Source organism: Lontra canadensis, unplaced genomic scaffold (assembly GCF_010015895.1).
Source record: "Lontra canadensis isolate GAN:19392208 unplaced genomic scaffold, GSC_riverotter_1.0 scaffold17, whole genome shotgun sequence".
Taxonomy (NCBI): Eukaryota; Metazoa; Chordata; class Mammalia; order Carnivora; family Mustelidae; genus Lontra; species Lontra canadensis.
The window spans coordinates 10,128,806-10,145,814 of NW_022631011.1; the positions used below are offsets into that span (position 1 = coordinate 10,128,806).

Genomic DNA, 17,009 nt, shown 5'->3' on the forward strand with positions numbered 1-17,009 from the left:
CTTAAAAGTCCTAGAACCAAAACAAGTCAGTTTGCCTTTATGTTGATGCAAAAAAATTAAAAATAAAATTAAAAAACTGAACAAGACAGCTTAATCCATGCAAACATGCATATGACTGATTTGGGATCTGTCTGGGTGGGGTGCCTGGCATCCTGGGTCTGCTGAGAGTTCCCAGGGCTGGTCATCTCTATAGTTTCTTAGAAGCCAGTGGTGTCAGACTGCACTGAAGACACGTGTCCCATGCTTTGGTCATGGTGACCCTGCAGAAGGGAGCCACCATTCCCTTCACTGTGGCCTTAACACTGAGACGGTGTGGGCGGAATCTGAGCATCCAGGCACACAGAAGGCAACAATGCTCTCGCTCCCACCTGTCCACACAGATGGTGTTAAAAAATAACCAAAACAATCCGAGCAGATGTCACCCCTTTAAAAACATCCAGGATCTGAACTGAACCAGCCTTCAAAGCAAGAGCTGAATCTGTATTTTAATTTTCTTACTGCTTAAATTGCTTGAAGCATGTACGAGAATTCCAAAACAAAAAATTGTCAACACCTTTCCCCCCTTCCTCAGAAGGCATTTTCCTGCAATGACTTTAGCTGTTTCTTTCCTTTGGGAAAGTAATCACACACTCTTACTTTTGTTTTTTACTTCTCTGACTAATTTAAACCATTTGTTCACCACTGAAGATTTATGAGGTTGCCATCTGTTTATTTCACTTTATTTTTTTTATACATCCCTGGCAATAAAAATAGCCGTAAGAGGGGGAAACGGTGGGTTGAAGCCACCTTTGGTGAGACGATAGCCCTTTCAAGGAGCAGTTGACAAGGGCTGAGTGGGAAGAGGTACCTTTAATTCGTTCTTCTACCATTTCTGTGAATTTACTGATGATTTTATGGTCACCATTTGGTTTCACAGGGAAAAAGACATCAAACAAAACCACTACGTAATAATCTCCATGTCTGTTTTCTTTTTTTTTTGCTTTCTCCCAGACGGTATCCTGCCAGCATCACTCTAAGTCTACCTTGCTTGGTTATCTCAAAACTGGAGTCCAGAGAAGACTAGAGCGGTCTCATTTTTTACGAACCCAAAGGCTTTTGGGCTTGGCCATGTCATTCACCTGCAGATAAGACTATCATGAGGACCTGTTCTGCCCCATGAGTTTCAAGAAGAACCTGGCTAGAGCTCTGGATGAGAATCTAGCCTGGGGATTTTGGGGACAACAGAAAGCTGGGGCCCTTAGGGCTAGGGCTGGTCTGTGTACAACCCACATAACCTCAGGAGTCAATGGTTCTCTATTCATGCACTTATTCTCCTGCAGGGATTTCTTCCCTTTCTTCTCAAGGTATCTTGATTATCTTTTCCTTCATTTTTGTGACTCCTCAGTGAGGCATGTGGGGCAGAAGTGGTCGCATCAAATTTGCAGGTCAAGTGCTTTGCTTGAAGGTCAGCTCGATCAGCCGAGGCAGAGCTGGAGAGCCACCAAGGGGGCTCCTCCTACTTTCCCAGCACCGTTTCCATGACCTGTGGCTATTCAGCCAGAAAGGCAGAACCACCGTGTGGCTAAGGCACCCAGCTACAGGGACATTCTAGTTCCCTGGCCTGGCTGAGTGACCACGGCTCCTAGGCCTGGGCTCATCCGTGTGTCCAGCGCCCACTCGAACAGGGGAGACACAGCACACATGGCCTGAAAATGTGCTCTGGTTTTGTGTATGTGGCTGAAGGGACTTTTGGTTCCTAGGAAGCTGGCAGCCCTGGCAACCAAAGTGAGTCAAGGTGAGTGCCATTTGGGGCCGACCACTTGTACTACCCTCTGTAGATACCTACAACAGAAGTTAGAAAAGCAAGAGAAAAAGAGGAAAACCCTTCATACTTCATTTATGATAAGCTGACGGCATGCTTTATTTGGAAAAATACCATGAATACTACTTAGAGATGGACCCGAAATGTGCTCTAAAGTTTAATGCTCTTACGAAAGATTACTTCCTTAATGAAGTTAGTTAAGCACTCTCTCAGGTTTTCGTGACAAAGCCAGATACATATCACTGGGTTGCTAAGCAAAGCCACAGGATGTAATTTAATCCTTCGTAATCACATTTGGTACACAGAGGTTTCAAATGGCCCCTTTAAGCCATGGTACCATGCTACAGTGCCTGTGTCCAAGAAGCAGACAGCTTGTTTGGCAAAAGGCCCTTCGGGCATTAGCTGGAAATCTTATTAGCAAAGATCTGTAAGTACACAACTTCCATCTCTTCTCAGTCCTGACTTAGCTCTTGAACAACAAGCCTAGAGAGTGAGTTCTGGGTAGTGGCTCAGGACATGGATCTAGACCAGTTATGCCCCCTCAGGTCTGGGAGCTCAATGACCAGAGGTGGCAGGTGACCAATGAGTGTGTCCAGTTTCCACTGGACTCTTCAGCATGACAGACCAGAACTGAAAAATATACATGGTCCCTGGGGGTGCCTGGGTGGCTCAGGTCATGGTCTCAGGGTCCTAGGATTGAGCCCTGATTGGCCAGACTCCCTACTCAGCAGGGAGTCTGCTTCTCCCTCTACCCCTCCTCCCCGCTTGTGTTCTCGCTGTCTTTCAAATAAATACATAAAATCTAAAAAAAAAAAAGAAAAAGAAAGAAAGAAAGGAAGAAAGAAAAAGAAAAATAGACACGGTCCCTGGATTCACATGGGCAGCCTTCAGATTGGGTATTCTCACAGGGATTTTTGTTCCCAGGGCACTTCTGACAAAGCTGGAAATGTATTTGGTTGTCACCACTGGGAAGGTACCACTGGCCTCCTTGGGTGGAGGCCAGGGATGCTGCTAACCATCCTACAACATAGGGGACAACAACCATCTAATCCAGAATGTCAGTAGTGACACAGTTGAGAAACCCTGTTTAGATAAACACTGTGATTAAAAAAAAAAAAAATGTGCCGCGCCCCCCCCCCCCCCCCCCGGTGTTGTGCGCAGGGTGCACTGGCTGAGCATTCAGGACACAACGAATGCCCAGGAAGGGTTCAGCAGTGGTTCTATGGCTGCGTTCTCCCGCTGTAACCATTACGCACATCGGCTACCTCCAGGGGGCGCCCTGCAGGTGGCGCTGTGAGGCCTCAGGAGGGCCTCAGGAGTCTTCTCCCTAACCTTTCAGATTCCCACTTGTTCTTTTTGTCATATGAGCCTGGGCCCTGACTGAAACTGGGACTCTCTCTCCTCATCTTCAAGATGGGGAACCTAATAGTTGTACCTCACGAGCATCTGTGTAGAGCACCTGGCCTGCACCTGGCCCACAGGAAGAAAGCCATGGGAGTCACGTTTAGTGCCACGTTGTTGCTCCCTAGCCCTCAGCGGCACTACTATTGTTATCATTGCTCCTTCCTGGATCGAAAAGGTCCTCACTGGAAACCAATCAGGAAAAAAAAGTAATCTGCGTTCTTCTAAAATCGAAGTAACTTATTGTATCTGAAACTTTCCCTACCCACAGAGCTACATTTCAGGAAAGAACAAAGGCAAAACCCAAAGGAATCAGTCTTTCCTGACAGACTTTCAAGTTCTCATGACAAGAAAGGGAAATATTTGTAACAGGGGAAGAGGTCATTTTCCCTTTCCATCAGGCTGGCTCTGGCTGCATTTGAAGCCTCTCTTTGTATGAATCTGAAGCTTTTGCAGTCTCCAAAGGACACTGCTAAGCAGGACGGCTGGCACGTGTGCTAGGCCCTACCACGTAGCTCGTCCTGATGAAAGACACGTTGCACTGGGTTCTTTCAGCTGGCAGCTCCCACCTGCCTAGGGACCAGCCAATGCTCTTCTCTTTCCTCACTTCTGTGGGGGCCCCAGAGAGGGACTGCCTCACACTGAGGCCTGGCCTTCTGCCTTCTCACTGTCCAGCAGCTGCCTCAGTGTTCCTTTCTGTACCTGCCTGCTGTCACCGGCTCTCTCCTGCCTCAGTCGGCCACATGCTCGCACTCCTCAGCTGCCCACCTAGGCAGATTCCCCTGCTCGGCTGCCTGGCTGAACTCCAGGGCTTGGGGCTCAATTTCCTTTCCAAGCAGAAAGCAGATGCATGCTCCTCCTTGTGCCCGGCTCCTGGAACAGCGTGTGTGTGTGTGTGTGTGTGTGTGTGTGTGTTTCTCAGAGTTGAGCAGTTCAGACCTCACAGTGGTTTTCTAGTGTTGCCAGAGGACTACAAAGCCGGGTGGTTAAAACAACAGAATTCTCTCAGTTTGAGAGACTACAAATCCGACATCACGGTGTCCGCAGGGTGGTGTCTCTCCGAAGGCTCCCCTCACCTCTTCCTAGCTTCTGGAGTTACAGGCAATCCTTGGTGTCCCTTGGCTTCTAAACGCATCACCTCCCATCTCTACCTCAGTCATCGATGGCAGTCTGTTCTGTGTGTGTCCCTGTGTTCTGGTCTTCACAGGATGGCACTCCCCTCTCTGTTTCTCTGCCCAAACTTCCCTCTTCTTATATGGACATTAGTTCCTGCAGTAGGGCCAACCCTAATTGAACATGACATTATCTTGATTGCCTCTGCCAAGACCCTATTTCCAAATAAGGTCACATTCTGAGCTTGTGGAAGGACATGTATTTTGAAGGGACACTACTAACCCAGGATAAGGCTCTAGGAGCACAGTTTTTCCTACGGGGGCCTCTTCTTTCCAAGTACAGAGGGATGCCTGCTGGGTTCAGACCCACTTAGTCCCATGGGCCCCACTGCTCCTTCCCACACTTGGGGCCATGGACGAGCCTTGCACCATGGTCCTGGGCCCTTCCTCTCTGAGGGGCTTGCTCTCCCTCTGCAGCCAGTCTTCACTGGTCCTGCCCATTCTCCAGTCCCTCAGAGAACCCTGCACATGAATGAACCCCAACTATGGGAAGGCTTTAAAGGGATCCCAGCCTCCTTGCCAACAGGAAGGATTGAGTGGGTGTCACCCAACACCACAAAGCAGTGTCCTCACATCCCCACGACAACCCAGTGAGCCCCAGGCTATACTGCCTATCCGGAGGAGCCTATGTGATGGGCCACTTGCCCCACTCACTCTTCATTATTAGAAGAGGAGATTTAACTTGCCACACGCAGCCCATGGTGGACACAGAATGGGGCATGGCAGAAGAGCACTGAGTCCGGCAGGCCATGTGGTCCAGGCCAGTGACCCTCTCTCTCCAGCAACAGCTAATGGCGCAGGTGGCATGGCTTCTCCAGCTTATCAACCCACAAACTAGCTCTACATATCCCAATGAGCACCAAGAGAGAACCAAAGTCATTCACCAGGAGGTGAGCACACACCGAAAGCCCTACTCGTGAAACTGTTCGTTCAGCATGTTTGGTCGGAAATGACATGAAAGAAGCCCCCACCAGTCCCCGCAGAAAGCTGTCCTCTCTTCTTCCACGCTGAGGTGGAAGCATGGTCAGAAGGCAGGCAGTAAGCGAACCAGAGAGTGAGGCTCACTGAACTTCACAGGCCAAGTGGGGCTTCCCCCACGACCCAGAACTTTAAAAAACAAAAAAACAAAACAAAACAAAAAAGTGAGAATTTTTAACATTTTTCAGAGTCTGGCTGAAACAGAAAAATGGCAAGCCACCCTGTGGAGAAAGTCATATTGGACACAGTAATGCTTTACATATGGGACACGTTAACAGAACACGAATAATGCTTCATAAAACTTCTCTTACCTCAATTCCTTCTTTGTTTAAGGCATATTCATCAAAATTCAAAATGGCTATCTTAATCGTTCTTGGAGGGGGCAGCACTGTCAGACCAATATTAATGGCATTGCTCCTCTTGGGGTCCAAGACGATGACCTCCTGCCTTTTTCCATCTGCAGCAGTTTTCTTGGTGATAAAATAAGGAGAATCCAAGATTAATGCGTCATCTTCAGTCTTTTCTGTGTTTCATTATTAAAAGCAAACTCACTACTTATTTAGAGATGAAAACAAATGGCCCCGATTCAGCTCAGGAAAGGACTGGCTACTGCTCAGCACAGAAGAAAGAGATCAAGGATTAGCTCTGAGAAGCCGCCAAGCATGGGTCAGCAATGGAACTTCGCGAGTCAGACACATTACAAAATAAAATTGATTTTCCTTCAATTGGGAAAAATGTGATATTTGGCAAGAAAAAAAAAACCTGTTTTTTTCCACAGAAACAGTGGAAACAAAACTAAAACCTCTCAGCACTCCTTTCCTGCAGGCTGCAAGGTGTCGGAATGTGCCTTGGTTGGCCCTAGCACACATGGTCTGAGCCCAGAGGTGGAGACCATCAGTATACATGCGGAGAAGAGTGATGAGAATCCAGCATCGTTGGCCAGTCAGCCCCTCTGCATCCTAGATGCGTCATCTCAAGAGTCTTCCCACCATTTCAACCTCCTGTGCCCCCACCTACAGAGCACCTGCCAAACTTAGACAAGAGGTGGCTGCCCACTGGTTTCCCAAGGAAGGGAAAACAAAGGGAACCTGCTCAAGAAGAATGAGGGGTGAATGGGCACAGAGGCCAAAGAGGGGACAGGTGTCCTCACGAAGCCCTCATGTGTATGGCTCCCCTGCTGACCTGGGTGCTCCCTGGGCGGGGGAGGGTGGGCCCTGGGCTAGCACATGACGAGAGCCTAACAAGTCTGTGAGGTGGTAAAGCAACAAGTGCCGGGGCCGAGATGACTAGGCCCTCCATACTCTCCCTCTCAGCTTTCCAGAAGTTAGGGGTGGGTGGTAATGGGGGCAAGGGAAGGGATCCGGCTCAGCAGGCACCTGTTCATGCTCAGATTTCCCCTGAGACAAACAGAGCCAGGAGGATGCCTGTTTTCAGGTATGTAACACGCCCAGGACGACAATGATGAATAAGGCACAGTGCATCTCCTGAAGGCAAAGACCTGTTCAGCATGATGGCCAGTGTGCTCCCCATGGGAAAGCTCTCAGCAGTGGGGTAACTACCTCACCTGGGGGAGGAGGGGGTCAGGTCTGGAGGGGCTGACACTTGAGCTGGGCCCTAAACAATGTCTAGGACGGAGCCGGGAACCAGGGAGTGGAGATCAGGAGCGAAGAAGAGGCTTTGTCTAGCTTGTTGGGAACCGCCAGAGATGAAGCTGGAGGGTCGAGGGCCATAGGCCGGGGACCTCAGGAGCCAGCTGCTCCAGTCTGCGGCACGTGGGCCACAGCGACGCAGCTGACGCTGCTGACGGTCGGTCGGCTGTGCCGAGGCCCTTCCGACTGGCCGAGCCGGCGAGCGGCTGAGCTCTCTGGAGAAGCTGGCTTGCTCTAACACTGGAGGCTGGAACCTGGCAAGGAGAAATGGGCTGTGGTTCCTTACGTCCTCCTGAGCCCTTCCCAACTCAATTGCTAAAATTCTATTTTAAATCCCTAAATATGCATTTGGGGATAAATTAAAATTTCCTCATGAAGAAAAGAACTGAAAGCATCCCAGCTGTTCTGGGGCCTGGTGGCCAGGGGGAACAATTCTTGTGGGTGTGATCAGTTTTGAAGGCCCAGGGACATGTGGTGCAGAAGCATTCCCACTCCACAGGGCAAACTGATCTTCTATGTATTTAATCACGGAAGCTTATCAGGAGCCCCTGAAATTCAGTTTTGAATTTAAGATAATATTTTGTGTGTGGAAAGCAAAGAAGGAACGAGAGAAGATTTGGCAAAATGCTGAGTAGAGGCAACGAAGAGGGATGCCAGGACAAGAGGCCTGGAGACCCACGGTAGACATCCTGTGAGCAGGAGGAACTGGTGCCACATGAGGAGGAAAGCAGGCATGGCAGGAGAAACAAGTACCTACAGCCAGGCTCCAGGACAGGAGGCATTCCTGGAAGGCAGGGATTCCCTGGAATCACTGGCCCTTGGCCCCTCATCTATATAGCCCCTCTCACTCCAAGAGCCTGGAAAGATGCATGAGCAGACTCAGCCCAACCCAGCCTATGTGCAAATGAGAAAAAGATGCCCCCTTGGAGGAGACACAGCCCCATGGCAAACAGCTTGAGAGAGAAGCACCACTCAGATTTCAGTCTCTCCCCCTCAGTCAGCATTCATGTATGGCAAACCACCGACAGACACCTATGCGATGGTTCTGAGCCGGACACGTCCTGGTTCCCATTCCTAACAGAACTCAGTTTACACCAGTGGACACGCCCACACACTCCCCTATGAGTCAGGGAGCAGCAGAGCCGCCGAGCATCCTGAAATGACAGGGAGAGCTGGCCCCAAAGATGACTCCACGTGTTTTCAGAGCCCTTCGACCCACTTGGTGAAGGAAAGAATAAGAATTAAAGTAATATCTGAAATTGAAGTTTTCAATCTCTGAATTTTATCCAAGAGGTGTTTTAAATGCTCTTCTTCCAAAATTAAAACAGACTTCACTGGGCTCTGCTGAGCATGCAAGAGCCCCGGGGTCCATTCTGCCCAAGACAAAGAAGGGGTCAAGTGGGGATCTCTGACTCTCTCCTTCCCTCCCACAATAACCTAGAGCAGCAACTTCAAGGGTGAGCCAAAGTTCTCTGTGCCCGGGAGCACATGTCCGTGTCTCAGGATCAGTAGTCATCGAGTCTGAGCCATCTCAATTGTCTTTCTGTGGTCAAAGCTCCAGAACAGCAAGAGTGACCTTCACAATGTCCTTCACATGGTCCTGTGACAGAGTACCTGTTTGCAGGACTCTGCATCTTAGAACAGATTGGTTCCAGAGAGCAGACCTCAACCCAGAAAGCTGACAACTAGGTGAATTGGGGACTACCGGGAATGGTCAGAGCCCTCCCCCATGCCTTAGCAGCTAACAACAACCACTTAAACTGATGACCTCCTCTATGCCTCTCAGAAACCCTTATGGCCTTGGGGGCTGCCCATATGAAACCTTTTCCTGGAAGCCGGAACTTAAGTCGTCTTGCACAGCTTGGAAAAAGGGAGTTGAATTGCTTTAGAGACCTCCTTCCTACCCCTTCCAAAAGGTCTCTCCTTGCCTTGACAGGATCTCTTTTCATGGAGAGTAACCTCTTCTCTTACCAGTTTGGCCATCTATACTGCGCTCCTTCCACCCGCCCCTGCAATCTTCTTGGCTGAAGCAGTAACAAAAACAAACACAAGCCCTACATGGCATCCAAGGCTGAAGCATTTCCCCAGAGACAGTATTTCTGGAAAGGCAACTGTTGGCATGCTAGAGGATGCCTGATAGTTGGAGTTCCAAAGGTGGTGCTCTCTTAGATGCTAAGCATTACTGCCTGGTTCTGCTCAAGAGTTCAGGTAAACCAGGCTTTCTGGAAGCAAAGCAGAGCCTGGCTTCTTCCTGGGGTACTCCATACCCCTTAAAGAAGTTCCTATTTTCCCCTGAATACTTCAGGACATATTTGGAGAAGTGGCACGTTCGGAGACAGCTCCACAGTGGTTTCCCTACCCTGCCTCGCTACCACTCACCCCAGAGTCTGCTGTTCCTGTTTTCACTTTCTGCCAAGTCCTAGTCTAGCACACTGTCCCCAGAGCCTGGACACCCAGGAGCCTCCTTCCAGCAATCCTTTCCTCCCTGAGAGTTCTTGAGATTTGGGAGGTGGGAGACAGAACTCTCCTAAGATGATGACCTTTTATCAAGAAATAGAAATAAAATGGAATCCAAACATCACATGGACAGACTTGGGAGCCCTAAAAGTAGCTTCATCTGGCATCTGACCACTCGTGACTGTGTGACTTTGACAAGTCACTGGACCTCTCTGACCTTCAGTTTCCTCTCTGGCACATATATCACAAGGTTTGCTATGAGAATAAATGAGACAAAGGATGTAGAGCAGCAAGAATAATGCCTACCTTATGGTGGGCACTACAGAAGCATTTGCCAGAACTATCAGAATAGTATTACTGGTATTAATACATATAAAGTCCTTATGACAATGCCTAGAACACAATGCTTCCTTTTTTTTTAAGGTTTTGTTTATTTCTTGTTCAGAGAGAGAAAGAGAGAGAGAGAGAGCACGAGAGCAAGCAGAGGAAGCAGTGGACAAAGGGCAAAGGCTGAAGCAGGCTTCCCCAACTGAGCGAGGAGCCTGACTCGGGACTTGATCTCAGGACCCTGGGATCATGACTTAACTGAGGCAAATGCTTAACTGACTGAGCCACCCAGGCATCCCAGAACGTAGTGCTTTTTAAAATGATCTCTTACCTATTTCACCAATAGTGGTTCTTTTTATTGTTTTTACTCTATTGACATCTTAAAAACATGTGGTCTACCAATGTATATTTTTCATGCCTAATGCATCTACCACGTTTATTGATCAAAGGCACCTACATAAATAGGACTGTCAGATCAGATCAGTGTCCCCACTCTGAAGAGTGACAGTTCCAGAGGAAAGGGTAGAGACTCCATAGTCAATGTAGCTCACGGAGCTGCTTGCTGGGGACATGATCAACTTGCATGGGGCTTTGTCAATGAGTGAAAATAGCTCATGGGTGTTCATCAGAATCTGTGCAGACCTCCAGGCACATTGAATCCCAGAAAATGAGTGCACCTTCAGGGGTACTAAAGATTTTGCAAAAAAGAATGTAGAGAACATCACGGATTCTGTTTTTAACAAAGAATATTATGGTGATTTCCACATGCCAAATTCCCTTCGGAAGCTAACAGACTAGTCTCCAGGACTAACACAAAGGGATATTCTGGAGGAGGTACAGGAGAGTCTCCTTTTCCAGCAGACATGGCTGCCTCCATGACTGATGGCAGAATGGGTAAACATTTAGTCACTATCACTAGCTGGGAGAAATTCAACATCATGTAACTGAGGAGGAAATAGGCCTGATAGATCTACAGACACTTTCTGAAGGAAAACCAGAAAATGTAGTTTTTTTTAGACCAATGCTTTACCAACTGTGGGTACACAAAGATTCTTCAGTGACTTCTAAACATCAGTAATGCCTGGGTTCTATCCTCTGAGAGTCTGATCTCCTTGATCTGGAGCAGGGCATAACGGGTCATAGACGTTAAATGATCTCTCATGCAATCAGAGTTATTGATTTCGACTTTTGAGACAGGAATGTTGAGTAGAAAGGTATTCTTTCAAGAGGAATGCAATTTAAAAATAGGAACCAAAAGGCAAGAGATAAGAGGACATTTCTTAAAATAGAACAAGAGTAACAGGGTCCTCCTGTCCATTCTAAAATATAACAAGGACCGATCCTGCCATTTTTATGAATGATGCAGGATAAAGTACTGACAGCTACAGACAATGCAGGAAGTTTTTATCAACATTACAGTGAGACTGACATACCCAACAAATGCCAAGTTCACATCCCAGGACAGGGAGCTAAGCGGACAGCTACAGAGAAAAAAACAGTCTTTCCACAGCATGGGAGGCTCTGGGGTTGGGTGCAGCTGACCCCTGAAGACATGGCCACACATTCTGCCACAGCTAACATCACGCAACTACATCATGGGTGAGGCTCTTGGAAATAAAACAGACAATCTGGTTCCTCCTCTCCACACAGTCCTGGGGCTTCTGACTGTGGCATACCATGATAAGGAGGACCAAGGTCCAGAGTAGGGCTCCACTGAAGGCAGAAAATTCCTCATGAGGGGCAAATATGAAATGAAAAGCATGGGGGGAAGGGGACAGGTGTGGAGGTATGCAATCTGGGCAGGTAAACAGCGTGGTTTCCAGTTGCCTAATGCTACCATGAAGAGTCACTCCTTTGAGTTTTTAAAGACTGATTTCACTAGAAATAAAGGATGCAACCTTTAAAGAATGGATCTTCGGTGTACAGAACCTGTCACCCCATGGTACTGTGACTGAACATAGGAACTGCATTCAGGATGTGATTTATTAGATGAATAGCCCTAAGCTGGAGAGCACTCCCAAGAAATGCACAACCTCTCAAAATGCTTCTCTGCTTCGCTGTCACAAACCCTGGTCTGGCTCAGCAAAGCATGGGCTCCACGATGATAAATCATTCCTCCTCACTCCCCACTAACTGCCAAAAGAGTGACGCCAGAGGATATTTTCAAAACTGTCTGTTGAGAAAGTGACAATGACAATGAGGCCACGATACAGATGTCATAAAGATGGGACAATTGTGAAATTTTCCTAAGTCCTGTAACAAGGGAGACCGATACACATGGGTGAGCATTAAGGCAACAACATCACCCAACTATGTCTAAATAAAAGCTGAAAATCCCATAGTTAGGAATGGAGTTTCTGAGGAACTTGCCAGAATAGGCTTGCCTTATCATGAAGTTTTAGGAAAAAAAAGTATTATTTTCCCAGTTCTTCTGCAGCAGTCATCTGAAGCTAAGACCAGCTGCAAAACAGCTGCATTTCCCATGGGAATGGAGTATGTGTATTACCCAAACCAGGACACCCCTGGAGAGCAAGGAAGAGCTCTTAATACTCACACCAGGACAACAGAGACACACCTGGGCTAACCTGGACACACGGGATGTATGGCCAGCCCACTGAAGTCCCAATGTCGGGTTTTCTCTGAGCATGACGTTAGATAAAATAGCTTTTCCATATGTCCTGAACAGGGTAGGAAAACTTGACTCTCTTCCCAAGAGAATAAAACTGAATGGGGTAGGGGGTGGGGGAGTCAACATGGAGAATGGTGGTGTGTGTGTATTGGGGCGGGGAGGTGGGATCAACGCCCTCCTCACTGGTATCTGATTTTTCGCTTTAAATCAGTGGGGTGCAACTTTGGTTGAGTCCCTAGGGAGCTTTTAAAAATAACCCAGGCTGGGGCTCACCCCAGACCAAATAAATCATCATTCTCTGAATTTTCTTAACAAGTCCCTGCTAATTGTATCTGATCTACTTTAAAATGCCAGGGTAAATAAAGTTGAAAAAATTTCTTCAAACCCATTTTGGAGCTCCCTCCCCATGATAAACCTAATGAGACCAAGGGATTAAGACAGGAGGGAGTCCCCAGAAGGGGAGACCAAGTCTCTTCCTTCCTTCTGTTTCCTCTTCCACTCCACACAAGTCTGGGTCTGTCTGTAACTTAGGATCTAAAAATTGCCTTTTGGGAGCAGGAGGGGCTTTGCTACTCTTGATTGGGCACATGGGTTGAAGACCACTTCCTGGGGCTTCCTCAGGATGATGGCAGATCCACAGGGGCATCTCTCCTTACCTCCAGGGCTTTCTGCCCTGACATCTTTCCCTGGGGTCACTCCTATGATCTCCTCTGTGACTTGCCACACCTTAGCCCAGCAATAGAAGCACAACATGATGAAATGTAGCACAAGATTTCTGCCTTTCTCCACAGAAAATAATTAAAGTCATCTTACTAAAAATCTATATATATTTCATGCTGAGAGAGAAAAATGGCTCCAGTTCCAAAAACTATTTGGAAAGGAAACACAAAAGCATAATTTTCTGTTCTTATTTCCACTAAGTGGTCACCCAGCCTTGGATCTGGAATAGGAGTCTTTATTTTGGGGGCGACCCGGATGGTCACGAGCATGTTCCAGAACTCTGGTCTAGTGTAAGTTTTCTGACAAAACCCCAAACCAATTCCCTGTGTTCTGTGCTGGCTTGTAAAGTCTATTCCATTTTATTTGTGTTGCTCGCTATTGTGTTTAATGAAGAACGTCTCATGAGCCAGAATTCGGAAGTGGCTGTTTACAGCTGTGTTTTATGAAAATCACAGTAGAGAATTAGAAACAGAAATAAAATTGGTTATATCTGCTTTACTAACCTACACTTAAGGGATTCAACTCTCCACTGTAATGTATCTTATTCCTAATGTGCATTTTCATCTTCTGTGATATTTGTGAATTAGTTCCTGCTCACATTTCTTATCTGTGCCCCCACCCCCGGCCCCACCCAAAGAGCAAAGTATGGCTTTCTAGGTCCCAAGGAAGAACATACTTGAATCCATTTGGTAAATTTTTCAATATACTATTATGTTTCTCTTATGCTCTCACCTTATAAAAACCAGGCAAACATTTGTCCTTCAGCCAGGCAATAAAGTATTTTATGAGGTCACCAACTGCTTCAAGCCAGAATGGAACTTTGGGCTACTGAGCAGGCACTGACCAGACTCTTGTCACCAACCAGAGTAGAGCCAAGAGAAGGAGGGAAGCAAGTGGACTGCCCATTTGGGGTTTTCTCTGTGAAGCTTTTAATCTTGCTATTTCCTTTGTAAAAATGAAGTCAGAAGTAACTTCACTGCCAAACTGCTACTCCCTTGTCTTCCTCCCACCCGAGTCAAGGGCCAGCCACCTACAGGGGCTGAGCACCCAGGGGAAGCACAGAGGGCACACCAGCCAGAGGAGCCCACGTGGGAGGTGGCGGCCAAGGGAGATCAGCCAACTAGATCAGTGGGTTGGAGGGTGGTGAAAGCAGGCCCTGGGGAACTCTGGGCCACCAGAGACTGCTGTTAGAACCAGCCAGGCCTGTCTTGTCCCAAATGCTGGACTGCACGGGAAGAACTCAAGGGGGCGTGTGGGAGGCTCAGCACCACATGTTCCCAGTCCTGGCAAAGTCAGGACACAGACACACAGAGCGGGTGCCCAACCTCACTTTACTCAATGTCATTTCCAAGAGAGGACAAAAGGGGGTCTACTTTCGGCTCAAGGAGAGCACTGACAGGACAAGCTTCGCTATGCTGGATCCTAGCTGTTTGGCTTTATAAGCAGGAGGAAGCTTTCATTCTGACTCAGGGCCGGGGGGTGGGGGGCGGGATTCCTGAGGCTGGAATAGTTTAGATTCACATCCTTGCTGAGACTGGGCAGAAATTGACACCAGGGTAAAGGCCAACTCAGGAAAAGCAGCCCTACCTGCTCCATGCCCCCCCAAGCACCCCAGCACCACCCCTGCCATCCCAGGCACTGACACTGTCCCCTGGCTCCCTGTCTAAAGGGCACTCTTATCCTGAAGTTGATTTGATCTTTTTGATTCAGAATTGGATTTTTGAGTCTTTTTGATTCAGAATTGGTACTCGACTGGCAGGTGGGGGAGCCCAGCTCAGGTAGCTTTATACTCACCCCAAACGCTGATAAATGCAACAACACACACAGCTAAAACTAACTCGCAGTAAATTCTCGCAGGTAGATCTGCAGACTCTAAATTACTGTGTGGTTCCAGCTGAGGTTCCAACCACCACCAGCACCCACTATAATCAAAGGAAGAGTAAGCAGACCCAGGGATAAAGTCCGTGCGTTTGATAAATGGGCAAGACTGCTTTCCTCTCGTTGACATCAGTGTCTATGGTTGGGCTATGCCAATACTCCCTGGCGACTCTTTCTGCCTTTTCCTCTGGGTGATTTGGTTCTTTGAAAGCTACTTTGCCTAAGGGTGTTAGGAGGCTGCCCTCTCCCTTAGTGAGTTAAGGTCCTGCACGCGGTAGCTTGTGTCTAGCACAGGGCACAGACTAGTCTCTGAAAGGTCAGACTGTTACACGAACCGCCTCTTTTACCACGGAGCCAAAGCATTGCGAAGCGATTTTTACACACCACAGACCTCTCACTCCTACCCAACAGCAGAACTCTGCAAATCAAGAAGCATTTGGGATGCCAGCGGTACCTTGGAGACGGCCAGTTCCTTCGACTTAGACTCAAACAGGTGCTCCAGCCTGGACGTGTCCACCTTGATGGGTTCCAGTTTCGACCACAGGAATTCTCGGCAACGTCGGTTGTTCTTACACGGCCACTCGAACGGCCGCACTTCGTTCCAGAAGAGACGGATGGTCTTCTTTTTCTTGGTGAATGCCGGCTGACCCCGGGGGACGTGGGGCCACCCTAAGCCCTGAGGAGCGTTGAATACTGGAGGAGGAGCCAATAAATTACCGGGGACTGGAGGGGGAGGCACGCTGTCCAGCAGGGGCGGTGGGGGCGGGGGCGGCAAACCCAGAAAGGTGGGTGGGGGCGGGGGCGGCGGCCCCGGGGCCTCCCTGGGACCCATGTCCACGTCCAGGACGTCCACGTCGTCCTCCTCCCCCAGGTCGGTGAAATCCATGTCTTGGATTCGGAGCTCCCTCGGGTTGGCCATGAGCTGGTCCCAGATGTAGTCAGATTCCGTCTTCGGCTGCGCGGAGGCTTTCTCGGGGACCTTGTCATTTGGCTCGGCGTCAGGGGAGACGGAGCCCCTCCCTAGGTCCCCGCTATTGAACTTCTCAGCGAAGGCTTTTACGCTGCCCCGATTGTCCAGACAGCCAACGTCCACCCTCCTGACGCTGTCATCCGGGGCCAGAGAGTTGGCCTGCAGGGTGGATATCCTGCTGGCCAGGCTGGCCACCGCCTCGGCGCCCGGCTCAGTCCTCCCGCTCTCGCCCTCCCCCTTCTCCTCGTCATCCGTGGGTTTTCTGTTATGGGCATACAGCATGTCCAGCATGAAGCGTTTGTTGGTGAGGATGTCGCCGCACTGTTCATTTACACCGGCATCCTGAACACCTGCGGACCACAAACCTGAAAGCATACAGGAGGAGGGAGAGAAAGTGAGCAAGCGGCAGGTGTCTCAGTCTCATGAGAAACCAGTTAGGGAATAGGGCGGCCTTACAGAGTGACTTCAGACAAGACACTGAAATAAAGCGACTGAAGGGGAAGGTGGTCCAGCTCACAGGAGGCTCCCAACCAGGAAGAGAGGCTGCATCAGAGTCTCAATGACCTGCCCCAGGATGCAAGACCCTTGTAGGCAGGACACTGCTCTCATCTCCCACCGTGGCTCAGGAGAGTATTTTCCTGCCTACCCAGGACAGCAGGTCCAGACCCACCCAGCCATGGGTAACTAGGGGGCTTCTGTCCTAACTAGATGCAGGGAGAGGCAAGGAAGATACTCCCTCTCCCACCATAGGACAGGTGTTGGGAAGGCTGGAGAGTGAGGTCTGTTTCCACATCTGTGTCAGTACAGCTCATGTGCCTGGGGAAGTGCACCAACCATGTCACCAGTCAGACCTTAAGTCTGTGGTCACCTGTGTTCAGGAAACCCTTAAGCCTGCCTGGCAGCCTCATCCACGACCTCTTCTGGAGGACTCTCCCCAACTCCCCTCTCTCCTCTAACCTCCCCACCATCTCATCCGCACACCAGCATAGCCTTGCTTCTAGTTCAGCAGCTCAACAGAAGAAGTCAG

At 48.9% G+C, this 17,009-nt stretch overlaps 1 protein-coding gene across 13 annotated transcripts in view; it reads right to left on the minus strand.

The window, feature by feature from the left end:
* FHOD3 (formin homology 2 domain containing 3) overlaps window positions 1–17,009 on the minus strand; it is a 456,486-nt gene that overhangs the window by 41,850 nt on the left and 397,627 nt on the right. For all 13 annotated transcript variants that reach the window (XM_032859586.1, XM_032859585.1, XM_032859591.1 and 10 more), the window contains 2 exons: window positions 15,467–16,347; window positions 5,664–5,822 (listed from right to left, as the gene is read on the minus strand). In XM_032859586.1, the coding sequence (XP_032715477.1) occupies window positions 5,664–5,822; window positions 15,467–16,347 (1,040 nt within the window). The remainder of the gene's footprint in view (window positions 1–5,663; window positions 5,823–15,466; window positions 16,348–17,009) is intronic.